Source organism: Chionomys nivalis, chromosome 21 (genome assembly GCF_950005125.1).
Source record: "Chionomys nivalis chromosome 21, mChiNiv1.1, whole genome shotgun sequence".
Taxonomy (NCBI): Eukaryota; Metazoa; Chordata; class Mammalia; order Rodentia; family Cricetidae; genus Chionomys; species Chionomys nivalis.
This window is the reverse complement of record NC_080106.1, coordinates 21,230,866-21,246,856: the sequence shown is the minus strand read 5'-3', so window position 1 is coordinate 21,246,856 and position 15,991 is coordinate 21,230,866. Positions and strand designations below refer to the sequence as shown.

The window sequence follows — 15,991 nt, the reverse complement described above, 5'->3', positions numbered from 1 at the left end:
CCAGAATAGGTGAAGACCATGTGACTTTGGGGCTCTAATCCGTATTCCACATTGTTACAAGAACTTTTACTGAGTGGATCTCCCAGAAGAACAGCAGTGTTTTGTGAAGGAGTGACACCCAGAGGTCTTGTCATACAGATTGGTAAAAGGGGTGGCTGTATATGTTAGGAATGGTTATGTGAATGTTAGGACTGAAAGGCTGTCCAAACCGTAGAGAGAACCCACATGTCTATGAAGCCCAATGCCTCTCTTCACACAGAGTACTACAACTCTTTGTGCCTCTCCTGAGCCCCCTTTAGCTCCTGGATCTTCTGGGGCAGAGTCTGGGTCCAGAACTGCAGCCTTCTGGCCTTCAGGGCTCGGCCCACAGCAGGCTGGATGTCCAGCTGCAGGTACTGCTCATTATCGTCCATCATGGGCCAATAGGGTAGATCCTCGCTGTTGGGGTTCCTGTGGATATACCAGCCAGGGGGAAGGGTGAGGTCACTCTGATACAAAGTCTGACCCCTTGATTTGGGTCATGGCAGTGGAACAATTAGGGCAGTGGTGAAGGGGCTGGTGGGACAGGGAATGATGGGACACACACTGATGTACACACACACACACACACATTGGTGCACACAGAGGTGTATACACACACACACACACACATGTAGGGATACAAGTGCCACACTCTGGTTTCTGCTAGATGGGAGACAAATACTTGACCAGTTTTATGTCTCCGAGAGGTAAGATCTAAAGAACAGTCCCATAGCACTATGGTTCATGAGCCAGGTCACTGTGAGATGACCAGTAACTGACACCCACAAAGTGTCTGTGTAAGTGGGTAGAGAAGACTCCATCATGTGATGAAATATCTATGCATAATAAGAAGGCCTCCATTCAAAAAGGAGCCCTAGAGAGGGTCCCACACCTGGAAGGTTGAGAGAGAGGTGTGTTCTCACCCATGTCTTGCAAAATTGGCCCAGTACTTCATCATTCTCCTGCTCAGTAGCTCTTCCTCCTCAGTGAGGTCAACTGGAGTCATGAGGAAGACAAAGGTCCAAGTTAGGCCACCCCATGGAACTGACATCACGATTCCAACTGTTGTCTGACCCCAAACTATTGGTTTTGTTACCTCCCTTCTTCACTATTTACAGTATCCATGATCCATGGAAGCCTCTAATTGAATTCCTGACCCGATGTGCTGTCTTCCCTATTATAGGCTAGACTGGGATGGGTCCAGATTTTAAACCATATCTATCTATCTATCTATCTATCTATCTATCTATCTATCTATCCACATCTATATCTATATCTGTATACAGGTTTCTTCAAATGGACTGAGAGTTCAGGAGTCCCCCAGAGAGCCATCTGAGACCTCATTCAACTCATGGAAAATAAGGAAGACTCACTTTTCACACCCCAGAAGAAGGACCCAAAGACAAAAGGAACCTCATCACCATGGTCAGCCTTTACGTGGGGTGGTTTGATATCCTTGAAGAAGCTGGGCCGATGCTGGAACTCATAGAAGTAGACAGGAGCGTGGGAACCTGGGTGAGAGGACCTGGGGTGACATGGCAGCACTTTGCCTAGCGCTGTCCTGACACACATTTGGTGACAAGACAGCTTGGTTTCAAGTTATCTGGAATCACAACAGTTGAGTGGGGAGCTCCAACATGGAGCATTGGCTGTGGCTGTGGAAATCCCCCTGTTAAATAATGGTTCTGCCCTCCACAGCTGAGTAGTTTGGTCAAGTCACAGAGTATCACTCCGTCACTTCCTCCTCTGGACCTGGGTAAGATGCCATTCTCTCACACTCGGCATAAGGATTTACTCAATAAAGACTCTCGGTTTTGAACCAACCAATGGGGAGCCTGCGTGGTCTAAGCCAGGTCCTTTGCATATATGTCACAGTGGCATAGCTTGGTGTTTTTGGGGAAGTCCTAACAGAGGGATTGGGGACTGTCTCTGACTCTGCTGCCTGCTTTTGGGGCCCTTTCCTCCCACTGGGTTGTTTCATGCAGCCTTAACATGAGGGGAGGTACCTAGTCTTATTGCAACTTGAAATGTTTGGCTGATATCCTTGGGAGGCCAGCCCTTTCCTGAAGGGAAACAGAGGAGGAGTGGATAGGGCGGCAGGAGGGGCAGAGAGACTGGGAGGAGAAGAGGGAGTAGAAACTGTGGTTGGGATGTAATATATGAGAGAATAAATTAATAAAAAGGACTCTTGGTTGTCTGGAACCAGAGCTCTTATTCAGACACAGGTCAAGCCTGGACCCTACAGAGCTCACCTGGGACCCACTGTCTGAGCTTCTTCCCTTGATCTTGTTACAGATGTACTCACGCTGAAAATGTGCTACTTGAAGTGCAGGGACCACAAATGTGACATCTCCCATCATCTCCGTGTACTGTATTTGGAGGGTCTGTGGGTCCTCTGTGTCCCCCATGTACTCTTCCATTAATAGGTCACTACACTCAGGAGGCAGCATCTGTACCACAGGAATCAAGAAGAATGAGGGGAAAAAGGCACTGAGATATGTAGGCAGTAGGCTCAGTGGGGAAATGCAAAAGAGGTGTGGTATGGGAAAAGCTTGGAGTGACCTCAGATAGACAGGTACACATAAACACACACCCACAGGTACACCCAAGACATGCACACACACAGGTACACACAGACATGCACACACACAGGTACACAAGACATGCACACACATATAGACACAGACGCACACATACAGACATGCACACACACAGAGGCACACACAGGTACACACACAGATGCACACACACAGAAATGCACGCACATAGGCATTCACAGAGGAACACACACAGGTAGCTTCACATGCGTGCGCGCGCACACACTCATTTCTGTAGATGCTGTAGACGGGGGTCCTTGCAGTGGTAGCAGTGGCCCAAGAGTCTCACCATCTGTGGTGTTGTGCTCTTCAGAACAGCCGACAGGGTTTGTCTGGTTATTCCCTTCATTTTCTGAGCAGAGCCGATGAACTGGGGTATGGAGAATGGTTTTAAGTATGCCATGACATGGATATGGATCAACGAATCTCTGAGTTCCCACTGCCCACCATATGAGTCCTCAGGCATCCAGGAAATCAGAACTGAGCCTCACCATAGGGAGAATCCAACCATACTCATCATTGTTGACACCAATGATGCTGGGGACAGGGTGAAAATCAGCAGAGGCCAAGAGCTCCTCAGGGTGCCTGGGGAAGAACTCTCCATCCACCACTGCGGGGATGACCTTGAAGACCTGAGGGGCATTAAAATCAATGCTGAAGGTCAATGAAATACATATGCTGATGACCACCGAGTTACCTCCACCCCTTCTCCACTTGCTAAAGTGTCTCAGGATGGTTATTCTCCACCACACCTCTCCGTCTCACCCCTGAAGAGACCTTGCACTTGGAATAGCCGATGCTGGTATTGATTTTGCCCAGGACTCAAAGGATACCAAGCCATGGAGCTTAGGTAATTTGCTCATATTAATGAGGACCACCTGTAACACACCTTGCAACCTGCCATCTTCCCAGCCGCACCTTGTTAATAGCCAGAATCTCTGCTTCACTCTTGCCCCGTAGACAGCGCACTAGGGTCTCTGTGTCCACAGCTGCACAATCAGATAGATTGGCCACAATCTGGAAAGGGAAGAGGGTGAGGCTGCCTGGATGCCTTGTCTTCCAGGCAGAGGAGTTTTCCCAGGCCCGGGAGGGTGCCATTGGCTCTAAATATTATACCACGCGGTGTAATGTGTGTGGACTGGAGTCAGAACAAAATTGTTCTCGTTTTCCTCTTGGTCAGCAGTGGCAGTTCTCCCTTTCTCCCTCTCTCCTTCCTTCCCTCCCTCCCTCCCTCCTTCCCTCCCTCCCTCCCTCCCTCCCTCCTTCCCTCCCTCCCTCTCTTCCTCCTTTCCTCCCTCCCTCCCTTCTTTCCTCCCTTATTCCCTCCCTCCCTTTCCTCTCTTTCCATTCTTCCTCTTCCCACCTTCCATCTAGTTTGAGAAATACTCTCTTGTTCTGCTGCAGCCTACACGAGTCTAGCTAGTCTGTAACCTTCCAGGGATTAACCTGTCCCTGTTTCCCGTCTCACTATAGGAACACCTGGATTAGAGACAAGAAAAACCACACCCAGATATATGTGTGTTCTGGGGGATTGACCTCAAATCCTCTCATTGGCACAGAAAACTCTCTTGCCTCTTGTACCATCCCCCAAGCCCACATATACTTGCTTTTGCCAATAATGGAAGCTTCTAGGTACAGCTTTGGTGAACTTACAACACACACACCTTGTATAAAGAACTGTAGGGTGGGGTAGGGGTGAGGGATCTAAACCTTGAGCCTTTCAGAAAGTACTGAAGGGAGGTCACTTCCCGTGGTACTCATTTTTCCTACTGACGGCAGCAGCAGAGTCCTAGAGAGTGAGCGCTAAGACAGCAGGTCAGGGCTGGAGGAATAGAGTGCACTCACTCCATAAACCACCTCAGAGGAGCTGGAGATGAGACCAGGCAACATGGCTACTCCACTCTCCATGATGGCTCTGTGGAAGAGTCCTTTGGACAGGGGGGACACAACCTGTGAAGACACACTTGCGCCACCTGCTGACTGGCCAAAAATGGTGACAAGGTCAGGGTTGCCTCCAAAGTGGGCGATGTTCTGCTGGACCCAGCGCAGGGCGGCCACTTGGTCCAGGTAGCCCCAGTTGCCTCTGGCGTGCTGGTCTCCAGTGCTGACAAATGGAAGAGACATGGATCAAAGGACTGTCCAGGTTCCTCTCAGCTGCCATTGCCCAGCCCTGCCCAGGCTCACCTGAAGAAGCCCAGGACACCCAGGCGGTACTGGATAGTGACCACCACCACATCCTCAGTGGCTGCCAGTATGGAACCGTCATACATGGAGGCCATGCCTATAACCAGAGCACCACCATGGATCCACACCATTACCTGGAGGGGTCAAGAGAGATGCAAGGAGGCTTCTATTGGGCAGAAGCTCAAGAGGGACTGCCTCCCAGATTAGTGTCTGCTCTCTCTGTGCAGCTAAACACGCACAGGACTCCTCAGCATCTTATACCCAGGCCACAGGCGAGGAACACAGTCTCATCAGCGTATTTCCAAGCCCCACTGTTGCACCAGGAATCTCAGTTTGGATTAATGGATTTAATCCAGAGTGATGTCACTATCACTCCCAGACTTCTCAAAAATGAGGAAAAGGGTGTCTCTGTAACAGTTTTCCTGATTATAAATCAAAAGCATCACCAAATATCATAGGCACAACCAATATCCCAAAGTTGGAAATTTGGCTTATCTCAATGTTCATCCTTGGATTCCCACCTGGGCTCTAAGACTCAAGTTTGTTGAGAATGTCCTGAGTGAGTCCATGGAGCACAACCCCTGACCTCTCAGAGTTCCAGTGCTCAGTGTCCTATATCCAGGGGTTAGCTGCCCATCATGACTGAGAAGGCTCTCGTGGACCCATTAGGAAAAGACTTCTCATTAGGGTCTACACTGCAGTGCAACTCATTGATTTTATGCCTTCTAATCCTCCTGAGAGAGAAATCTCCACCTCCATCCAATTGACCATGGCCCAACTCTCACAGGCAGGTTAGAGCCCTCACGGGCATGCGCTGGTGTGTAGATGTTGAGATACAGGCAGTCCTCAGACATAGAGATGGGAGGCATGAGGTGTTTTCTCATCTTCAAACCCTCTGAATTCATCATATCATCATTTTGTGGACACCTGATGGCAATGGCAGACAGTTATTACAAGACATGTCTGGCAGTCAAAACCGGGTTTTAGTATGGATTCTCTCTCAGACACTTTTGGCCCCTTCCTTCAAGATGTTCCCCTATAGCATGAGTATGCTCTCAAGCCCTTTCCTACCACGGTAAAGGCTACAGGCTCAGTGAAAGCTAGGATAGAACCAGGTTTCCAGAGACGCCTGCACTTGGGTGAGGACGTTTATGTTATACTTTCTGAGCCAAGGATATGGAGAACTCTAGGGGGCTCAACGAGAATAACTTCCTGCACACAGTGAGTCACCACTTCTCTTTGTACTCCGTATTTCCTGTTGAGGTGGTTAGTTTTGATTTCTCACTCGAAGAAACAGAGCATCACCCGGGGGATTTGGACTCAATGAAGGATTGTCTAGATCAGGAAAGCCTACGGGGATTTTCTTGGTTCTGTGAGTAGAGGTAGGACTGTTCCCAACCCTGAGTGGCGCCATTCCCTAGGAAGGAGCAGAGAAGGCAACCGACCACTAACAGGTATGGATGCGTTCTTTGATCTCTGATGTTAAAGAGGTGATGCTCCAGTCCTTAAGTTCCCCTGGTAATGGATGGTCATGTGGAACTGTGACCCATAAGAAACTGTTTCTACCTACAGTTGACTTTACCAGGTATGTTACCCCAGCAACAAGAAACAGAGTGAAGATACCTGGATAATGTGGTGTTCTGCCTACACAGCTCCTATGGAGTCAGTGGACAGCAATGTCCCAAAGAGTAGTGGGGTGGTTTTCATCCCACATCCAGAAACTTAGGGTAATTCGCATTCCCACGTAGTTTCCAGAGCAAGCTTTTAGACATTTCTTTAAACAATGGCACTTGGCTCTATGGATTGTCCCAGTGAGTGCTGAGGATGGAGTGGCTAAGGACACATCCCTGATGCCCTCCTGAGAGACTTACTTACAGTACTTGGCACTAGACCCTGGGCTTTGGCTGGTTAATGTGTTTATATTGGCCCTTGTCCCTAGGTCTCTTCCATGGTGGGCAGAGATCACTTGGCACATTCTGAATCTGGGAACCTTTATTTTTAATCTCTCACTGCAAAACTGAGAAACAACTCCCTACAGGAACTGGACTATGACCCAGAAGATTGGCAAAGTTGCTTTGTTAGAAGCCTTAGTCATGTATCTGAAAATACATGACAGTCTACATATCCCAGACAGAAAACTTCTGTGGGGTTGGGATGAAGGAAGCCCCTCATTCTGGCCCAGAGCTCAGAGCACATTCTCACCCCAGAGGCTGAAAGTCCTCTGAACCCCAGAACTTACATGGCTGGATAGGAGGTCCCATCTCTCACACCACTCCACGGTTCAGGAGCTTCAGGGGGTGCAAAACGCAATGGTCCTACAGGTGGCTTGGCAAAGGGGATTCCCAGGAATCTGTGGACACCAACTTCCATGTTTTTCACCTTGACGAGGCTTCCTCTAACCTGGCCTGTGTGTGTGTTCCTGATGGGGCTGGCTGAGTCCTGGCCTGGGAGAGACGACATCAGGGTTAGTTCTACTCAGGCAGCTGCCACCAGACTGTTGTTTCCCACCTCATTTTCTCTAGGGTCCATGGGGGAGGGAATCTGGGGTGCCTGGGATTAGCTATGAGATGTGGGGATAGGAGTTTCTTTATCGCCCCGATGTCCAGGGACATAGCTCATGCTCCTTTTGAGTGGTGGCTGTGCAAGCGTGTGACCAACAAGGAGACATCCTCAGAGCCACTTGGCAGCATGGGTGTTTTACTTTCATGATCATCCAGAGTTCTGTAGCAGCTACACACACACGCACAGAGGAAGGAAATGTCTCCTTGGTTCTTTCCCCTAATCTGCAGGTCCAGTGCTGCTCAGACCTCCTTATCCTGGATGGCTTTTGTGGTAAGGACATCTCTAGCCTCTGGGTGCTGCAGGGCTCATTGTGTGGGTTTTGGTGGGGGCACAGGGAGGTCCATAATTCCCACCCTCTTATCTGCCATCTTTACCGACTGCTCCCTTGTTGGTTCCTTCCCTCCTGTAAGACAAGCTGCCCACTCTGCAGATCTGGGCAGCCCTGAGCCTGGTCCTCAGTGCTCACTGAAGGAGTCTCACCTTGTACATGCAGGAAGAGAAGCAGGAGCCCACAGGTCACAGATTTCAACCAGCCAGGAAATCTTTCCAGTTTCATGGTCGGCTCCTATTCGAGTCCGTGTTGCTACAGGATAGCTGCACTTGGGCAGAAAAGAGAATATGTGGGACTTGAGCAGGCAGGACATTGGACCTACAATAAAGTAGGCAGAAACTCAGCAGGGTGGGGCAAAGTCCTTATTGTCAAAGAGGTGAAGGCCGGCGGCAGGCCAAGCAATCTTTGTTCTTGCTCTTTGGCCTCCTAGAAAGAGATATCATGGCATCTAAAGCAATTCTGTGATACCAGGAGTCCTGTATGAAAACTTAAATGAACTCAAACCGTGATGGCTGTCCTTGTTCTCAGTGCTCAGATGTCAGGGGACAAAAAGAGGAGAAGCCAGTGTAGAAGGAACAGCAGTCATCTGAGTAGGTAAATCCTGAAGATACCCCAGATGGAGAGGAATCAGAATGTGACTATCCCTGAGATCTTAGGATCCACGGACCCTCTGCTTCACCGAGGCACTGCAGCTCTGGCACTTGTCAGTCAGATCCCCATTCACTCCGCCTCGGTAATCTGTTTCCTCTTTAAGCAAACTCCTGCTGCAATAACTTCCTAGTTCTTTACCTACTTGAGGAACACTTTCAATTTTTTTCTGTTTCTTTATTTTGTGTGTGTGTGTGTGTGTGTGTGTGTGTGTGTGTGTGAATATCAGGGCATGTCTGTGGGAAAACTGCCAGTGAGATCTCTCCTCTCACTATGTGGGTATGGGGATCCAGCTCATGTCCTCTGGCCTTCTAGAAAGTTCCTCTATCCATTGAGTCCCCACTCCCTGGCCTCTACTTAACAAATACTTAATGGGTCCCTGCTCATCCCAACACTGGGGACAGCCTGGGCTCTCAGAGTCCACAATCAAGCTGAAGGCACAAGTCTGTATCTGGAGTTTAATAATCACGAAGAATCCTGGCAGGACACATTGAAGAGTACAGGATTAGGATCCTACAAAGCTGATGTTTTGGAGGAAGCGATAAAGGATCAATGTCAGCCTGCAGGGCCATCTGAGAATTTACCTTCTGTCTGTCTTTCCAGACATGATAATCTATGGATCTAGGGCTTAACACTGCTGAACTTCCTCCTTGGTGCTTGTCTGTTTCTCTGAGCAGGACAGCCATGCCTTTCCCTATCCAAGCTTGCTACACTGTTTTAATGAAGCAACTACAATGCAGCTCTGTCCAGTCTGTGATCCCAGCCTTTACTGGCTGTTGCTCTCCCTATCCTCAATTGCTTGACTAAACATGATTGGTTGTTTGGCTGAGAGGCCTTCAGGGTCAAGGAATCAGCTTCTTCACCTGCCCTGGGTTTCCTGCTGCTTCTTCTTGATGCAAGATTTTCCAAGCTTAGCTGGTGTGCTGGCTTGAACGAGACTCATATATTTGAATGTTTGGTTTCCAGTTGGAAGACTGTTTAGGAAAGATTAGGAGGTGTGGCCTTGTTGGGGGAGGCGTGTCCCTGTAGGTGGGGTTTGAGGTTTCAGAAGCCCACACTAGGTCCAGACTAACTGTCTGCCTCCTGCTGGTGGATCAGGGTACAAACTCTCAGCCACTGCTCCAGCGCTGTGCCTGCTGCCTGCTGCCTGTTGCCTGCTGCCCACCAGGAAGGTGGCTCTGGACTCATCCTCTGAAACTGTAAGGAAGCCCCAATGAAATGTTTTCTGTTACAAGTTGTCGTGGTCATGGTGTCTCCACAGCAATAGAACGGTGACTGCGACAGCTGGGGGAGGGGGAGCCGTGTGCCTTGTTACTCTCTGCACCGTCATCCAGACCCTGTGATGGGAATTGCCAAGGCCACAGCAGGTGTGTGGAATGAAGACGTTCAGGTGCATTTCATGGAAGAAACAGGGCGTGAGCCCAGGAGCGAGTGTGTGTGTGTGGGGGGGGGGGATGAGGCTCAAACTCCATTAAAGCTCCTGCAATGAGACACCCCTTCACACCATTCTATAACGTAAGGCTGAGGAGCCATAAGGACAAGTGGTCACAAAGATATGGGGTCACTGACGCCCTCCTAAGTGTCTGGAGGAACTGCAAAAAGATAAGTCATAGATGTCGGTTAGACACTTTCTTTTAAAATTAAACACGCGTGTGTTATATGATTCAGCAATTCTGATCTCAGATCTTTAGCCTGATGGGAAGAAAACATTGATTTAAAAAAAAAAAAACCCTATGTTTGAGATGTACATAAGGGCTTGATTAAAAGAAGTCGAAGTCTGGTCACTCAGGTGTGCACCAGCTGGAGTGTGGGCGAGTAAATGTGTCCAGGGAAGCCCTTCTTGTTCATCTGGATTTGTCACCCCCCAAGCGCCCACCTCCATGGTACCTCACTTCACAGAGCATCATGTTTTGACACTATAGAATTTGGCAGACGTAAGTTTCAAATCAGCCTCGTGTTTCTGAGATGACTTTACTATCGGATCCACACAGATGAACATCTTTTGTGTCAACTGATGTTAATGAGGTCAGAGCAGCAGCACATACAGGCATCCGAGGCTTTTGCATCCATCTTCCCAGAGTCAAAAGCTCACCTCTTGTCGTCTGTGACTTGCTGCCTACATGGGATGCCTGGCTGCTAGGCTTCTCTGTGCATGACTCACACCGGGTCCACCACTGACAGCTGGCACTGTTAACAGAGGAGGACAAAACTTGACGAAGTAGTTGCTTCGACCCTGGCACAGACATGATGTTTCATCCGCCCAAGAACAGCTTTCCAATGAATGGCATTTAGTGGGATGGTGTCTTTCATTCTGAGGGTGGAAAAGCCCAGGGCAAGAAGGGATCAGATTGTGAGCAATATGTGAAAACCAAACACATGTGCACACATCTATCATCTTTTTACATTTGTTTACTTTTATGAAGCAGAGCTGGTTTTCTTTTTTATTTCTTGGGTATCCAGTGAGTTAATAAGGGTGTGTGTCTGAGGGAGAGGTTTCTCACAGGAGCATGACTAACTCTAAGGCCCCCCAGTCTGAGTGATGACTTAGGAGAGCTGCATCCATAGGGACCTATTGTGGTTTTCACACAGCTCAACAGATCCCAGAGTCTCCTCTCCTTAGCAGTCCACTTCTTTCAGAGTTGTCATTTGAAAGGACAGATGTTTGCCTGTTTGCAGCACAGGGTTAAAGAGAGGCCCCCAAGAAGAGGACAAGACACCCGTGAGCATGGGTGTTGTCTTCTCAAGAGTGCTTCCCTTTTACGGTAGCCATACATTGGATTTTGGAGGCTTCTAGAGTTACATGCTAAGAAACTCTTCTCTATTGTTGAATGGGATCATGTGTACTGGATAGAAGCCAATGAGGGATGTGGAACTGTAAACAAGGTTCACTGTCTTCCTTGTGAAGTTCGCAGAGCCTTGTAGCATTTCACCTGGCAGAGGAGTAAAGCTGAGCATGATTAGGCCAGCAGCACGATTAGAGCTCTCATAATGCCCTAGTTTAAAACTGTTTCTCTACAGAGGAACATTGCCTCTATGTAAATAATCTTCACATCCAATGTTGTTAAATATGTTGGAGTAATTTTTAATTTAAAAAATTTTTAATTTTACATACAACTCTCAGTTCCCCTCCCTCCCCTTCTTCGTCACCCTTCTTCCTCCATCCCACCCCATCCATTCCCCATGGAGAGTCAATAAATGGTAGAGTTTTGGGGGTCACTTATGTGAAGCATGATTAATAAAAGCTCAGAGACTGATATTGGGGTTCAACCTGAAGACCAGAAAAGTAAAACAGCCAGCCACTGGATCTTACTTCTTCTACCTCAGTCCGAAATGATGACCCTGCCTCCAGGAATCTCAGAGTGAGATTGTGAGTGAGAGCTGTCTCCTCCCGTTTTATAATCATCTAGAGCTGGGATTAAAGACATGCACCACCCAGTTTCTATGGCAAACTAGTGTGGCTTCTGGGATTAAAGGTGTGTGTCACCACTGCCTGGTCTGTAAGACTGATGAGTGGGGGCTGTTTTTACTCTCTGATCTTCAGGCAAGTTTTATTTATTAAAATACAGTTGAAATGCTGCTACACTTATGTATACTATAATATCATCTGCAAATAGCAAAAGTTTGACTTCTTCCTTTCCAATTTTATCCCCTTGATCTCCTTTTATTGTCTTATTGCTCTGGATGAAACTTTCAGTACTATATTAAATAGGTATGGAGAGAGTGAACAGCCTTGTCTTATTTCTGATTTTAGTAGGATCACTTTGAGGTTTGCTCCATTTAGTTTGAAGTTGCTTGTCAACTTGCTGTATATTGAATTTATTATGTTTTGGTATGTTCCTTGTAACCCTCATCTCTCCAAGACCTTTATCATGAAGGGGTGTTAGATTTTTGTCAAAGGCTTTTTCAGCATCTAATGAGATGACCATGTGGGTTTTTGTTTCAGTTTATTTATGTGGTGGTTACATTAATTGATTTTCTTATGTTGTGCCACCATCCCTGCATCTGTGGGATGAAGCCTACTTGATCATGATAGATAATTTTTTACTGATGTGATGTGTTCTTGGATTCAGCTTGCCAGTATTTTATTGAGTATTTTTGCATCGATGTTCATGAGGAAGATTAGTCTGTAATTCTCTTTATTAGTTGCATTTTTGTGTGGTTTTTGTATCGGGGTAACTATAGCCTTGTAAAAAGAGTTTGGCAATGTCCCTTCTATTTCTATTGTGTGGAACAATTTGAGGAGTATTGGTATTGATCTTCTTTGAAATTCTGGTAGATTTCTGCCCTGAAAACATCTGGGTTTGGGCTTTTTTGGTTGGGAGACTTTTGATGACTGCTTCTATTTCCTTAGGGATTATAGGTCTATTTAAATTGATTATCTGGTGTTGATTTCATTTTGGTATATGGTACCTATCCAGAAAATTGTAGCCATTCTTGATACCAGCAATCCTGACCTCCACCCTAGAGTCACCGTGTTTATGATCCTCAGATTCACAGATCAAATGCTGGTTTTGTAGTGGAGAGTAAGGTGCAGAAATCTGTAATTGGAAATTCTGGCTTCTCCAAGGAGATGTGTGTTGATGATCCCTCAGATGGAGAAGGGGTAAGCATTTGAGTATTTGCTTTAGGAATTGGAGCTTGGGATGACTTGAATGTATCCAAAGGGTTTGGCATTGTTGTCTTTTCCTTTCCATTTGATTCTACAAATTTTTTAATTTGCTTCTTGATTTCCTCATCAGTCAGTACCATGTTGTTAATCCCAAGTGTGTATGTCTTCTATAGTTTCTCTTGATGTGGATTTAAAGTTCTATTCTACTGTGTTCAAACAGGTGTAATTATTCTGGTATTTCTTAAAACTTGTGTCCTAATACACAATGTATTTTTTTGAGACAGGGTTTCTCAGTATAGCCCTGGCTATCCTGAAACTTCATCTGTAGATCAGGCTAGCCTCCAACACATAGAGATCAACCTACCTCTGACTCCCTAGTGCTGGAATTAAAGGCATTTGTCACCACCACCCAATCTTGAAATCTATTTTATAAAAAATTTTCATGGACTTCCAAGAAGAACATGTAGTTTGTAGTGTTTAAATGGAATGTTCTGTATTATTAACTCTACTAGATCTATGATGTCTTTAATGTGAATGTTTCTTTTTTGTGTATCACTTCTTTAGTGCCCTTCCCCTACACATTTCTCCTCTATATCATGACCAGCATGATGGCAACTCATACTGAAAACACGTCCAGAGTCATTTATCCACCTGGCAAACATTTTAGGTCCCGTTGGTTCCAACGCTTGGATTCTCTGGATGCTCAGAGTTATGATAAAACTGAGGTACTGTGTCATTAACATGACTTTTGAATGCCAGAGAACCCTGGCAGAATTCACAAAAGAGTACATGGCAGGAGCTTCTACTCAGCTAAGGCAGACTTCATAGAGGGAACTGGCTGGGTATTTACTTCAGACAGCTAGCAGTGCTACCTGAGAACCTGGCTTCATCTCTCCAGCCCTTAGAAATCTAGAGTCCCCACAACAGGCACAGCAGGCCTTCCTCCTCAGTGTTTTTCCTAATGTTTCCACTGACCTGGTACAACCACAGCTGTGTCTGAGTACCCCAGTCAGCAAGGCATGATGTCAATACAGTGTCTCCCTGAAAATTGTCTGTGTTCACAGTCCTGTCCTGGGCAGATGCTCTCTCTTCCCTTATCTTGCCGACTGAAGGAACCACTGGCTTATGCCAGATGGACTGTATTAGTTCTTACAAGGTCAAAGACGTGCACTAGACTTTTTGTGCTACCTGAAAAGCCTGCTGTGTCTTAATCTTTGCAGCAGAAGTCCAATAATGAGCTCGGGCCCCAGTGGGAGAATCTGGCACCAGCCCTCCAGGAGGGTATCCTTCTCTGCCCATGGTGTCCAGAATGGGCAATCAATAATCTTCACTGTGACTTCAAAGGTCATGCTGTCCTGGGGTTGGTCTTCCTTGCACTAAAGGATTCTAAAAAGGGGAGTTTGTCGACTGGGAAAACTTGGCTTGCTGGGCAAGCTGAGCAGAGGTAGGGGCTAGCTGGTATCAGAGTCTTTAGCACAAAGGCTCAGGCTTCTTAGTGAAAAAGAGAAAATGTTTTTAGAAAATTCAGCAGCTTGAACACAGTTTGACCCCTTTGTTTAATGGCATAAAGTAAAAGAGAAGCCATTTATTAGAATAAACAAAAATGTTTAGTAACAGCAAAGAGGTGAGAATCATGTATCGTGTACAATCAAGGACAGAGAATTATCACAGTGACTGGGAAGTTGCAGGGGAACTGTGGAAGTCAAGAGAATACACCAAGACATGTACAAGTGCTCAGTGAGACAGGGGACAGCAATCTATTTCATACATGTATGGACTTTCTGATCCCTCTACCCTGCTAAAAGGACTCACCCCAGAGTCAAACATCTTCACAGATATGGTGTGATGATACAGATATTGGCATTACCATGGCAACACAATCCTTGGAAGTCAAGACAAACCTCAGGAGACACAAACTAACCAACCTGGTTTTTCTGGACACACAAACACACAGGTACATGATGGGGAACCTCCGCCAATCACATTGAGTTTGGGGCGTGTTTCCCTTGGGCCAAAGAATACAGATAAATCTTGCGGGTGCGCTCTCCACTTCCTCTTTGTCTTCCTGCGCTCTGCCCGAACCCTGGTTTTGTAAGCTCCCCTTCTTCCTTTTATTAAAACTGAATATTTTTTTTAAAACTGAATATTTTATATTAAAGCTAGTCTGGTTAATTCTAATTGCCAGTCTTTTACGCCCCTCCATGTACACATGCACACATATACAAATAAATAACCCACATATACACACATTACAGACACATGCATGCACACAATTGTATACACATACCTCACGTGTATACACAAAATCACACAATAATACCACATACATATGCACAAATATGCATGCAAGCACAGAAATAGGTGCATGTGCACACACACACATGCGCACCCTCCATCACAAACTATCTATCTGGAGTAGATAATAGATATTTAAACCTACATCTAGAATAAATACTGCCACTGACTGCTTTGGGACAGAATAGATGAATGAGGATGGATATTGAGAAGGGTAGAAAAAAGAAATCAATATTGATAAATGTACATTTATGCTAAATGAGATTGTACATGTCATTTAATCTACAAACTCCATGGGATGCCTTCAAATCCAATGACTGACTTGGGAAACTGTATGTGATGGGTTTGAAAGTTTCTATGATTCATATTTTCATATTGAATCTTAGGCTCTAATGCAATATTATTAAGAGTGAGGTGTAGGGGCTGGAGAGATGGCTCAGAGGTTAAGAGCATTGCCTGCTCTTCCAAAGGTCCTGAGTTCAATTCCCGGCAACCACATGGTGGCTCACAACCATCTGTAATGGGGTCTGGTGCCCTCTTCTGGCCATACACACAGAATATTGTATACATAATAAATAAATAAATAAAAAGAGTGAGGTGTAGTGGAGGTCTGGGTCATGAAAAATATTAAATATCCCAATACTCAGTAAAACCACAAGGTATCATCTTTGGGTGGGTGAGAGAGCTAGTCATCACAATAGAGCAAACAGGTTTGTATCTTAACCTTGGACTTCATGGTCTCCA

At 46.4% G+C, this 15,991-nt stretch overlaps 1 protein-coding gene across 4 annotated transcripts; it reads right to left on the bottom strand.

The window, feature by feature from the left end:
• Nucleotides 1-263: 263 nt before the first annotated feature.
• Nucleotides 264-7,920, bottom strand: LOC130863855 (pyrethroid hydrolase Ces2e-like). Of its 4 annotated transcripts, none has more exons than XM_057754172.1 (12): nt 7,845-7,920; nt 7,042-7,246; nt 5,588-5,729; nt 4,803-4,936; nt 4,464-4,722; nt 3,537-3,635; nt 3,103-3,250; nt 2,908-2,978; nt 2,327-2,471; nt 1,395-1,532; nt 945-1,017; nt 264-450 (listed from the first exon to the last, which is right to left on the bottom strand). In XM_057754172.1, the coding sequence occupies exons 1-12, from the start codon at nt 7,918-7,920 to the stop codon at nt 264-266; spliced, it is 1,677 nt and encodes a 558-aa protein (XP_057610155.1). The 4 variants fall into 4 exon arrangements, with proteins under 4 accessions (XP_057610155.1, XP_057610154.1, XP_057610156.1 ...); XM_057754171.1 differs by having other exon boundaries at nt 2,908-2,988; nt 3,110-3,250; XM_057754173.1 differs by lacking the exon at nt 3,537-3,635 and having other exon boundaries at nt 2,908-2,988; nt 3,110-3,250.
• Between the last annotated feature and the right edge of the window lie 8,071 nt (nt 7,921-15,991).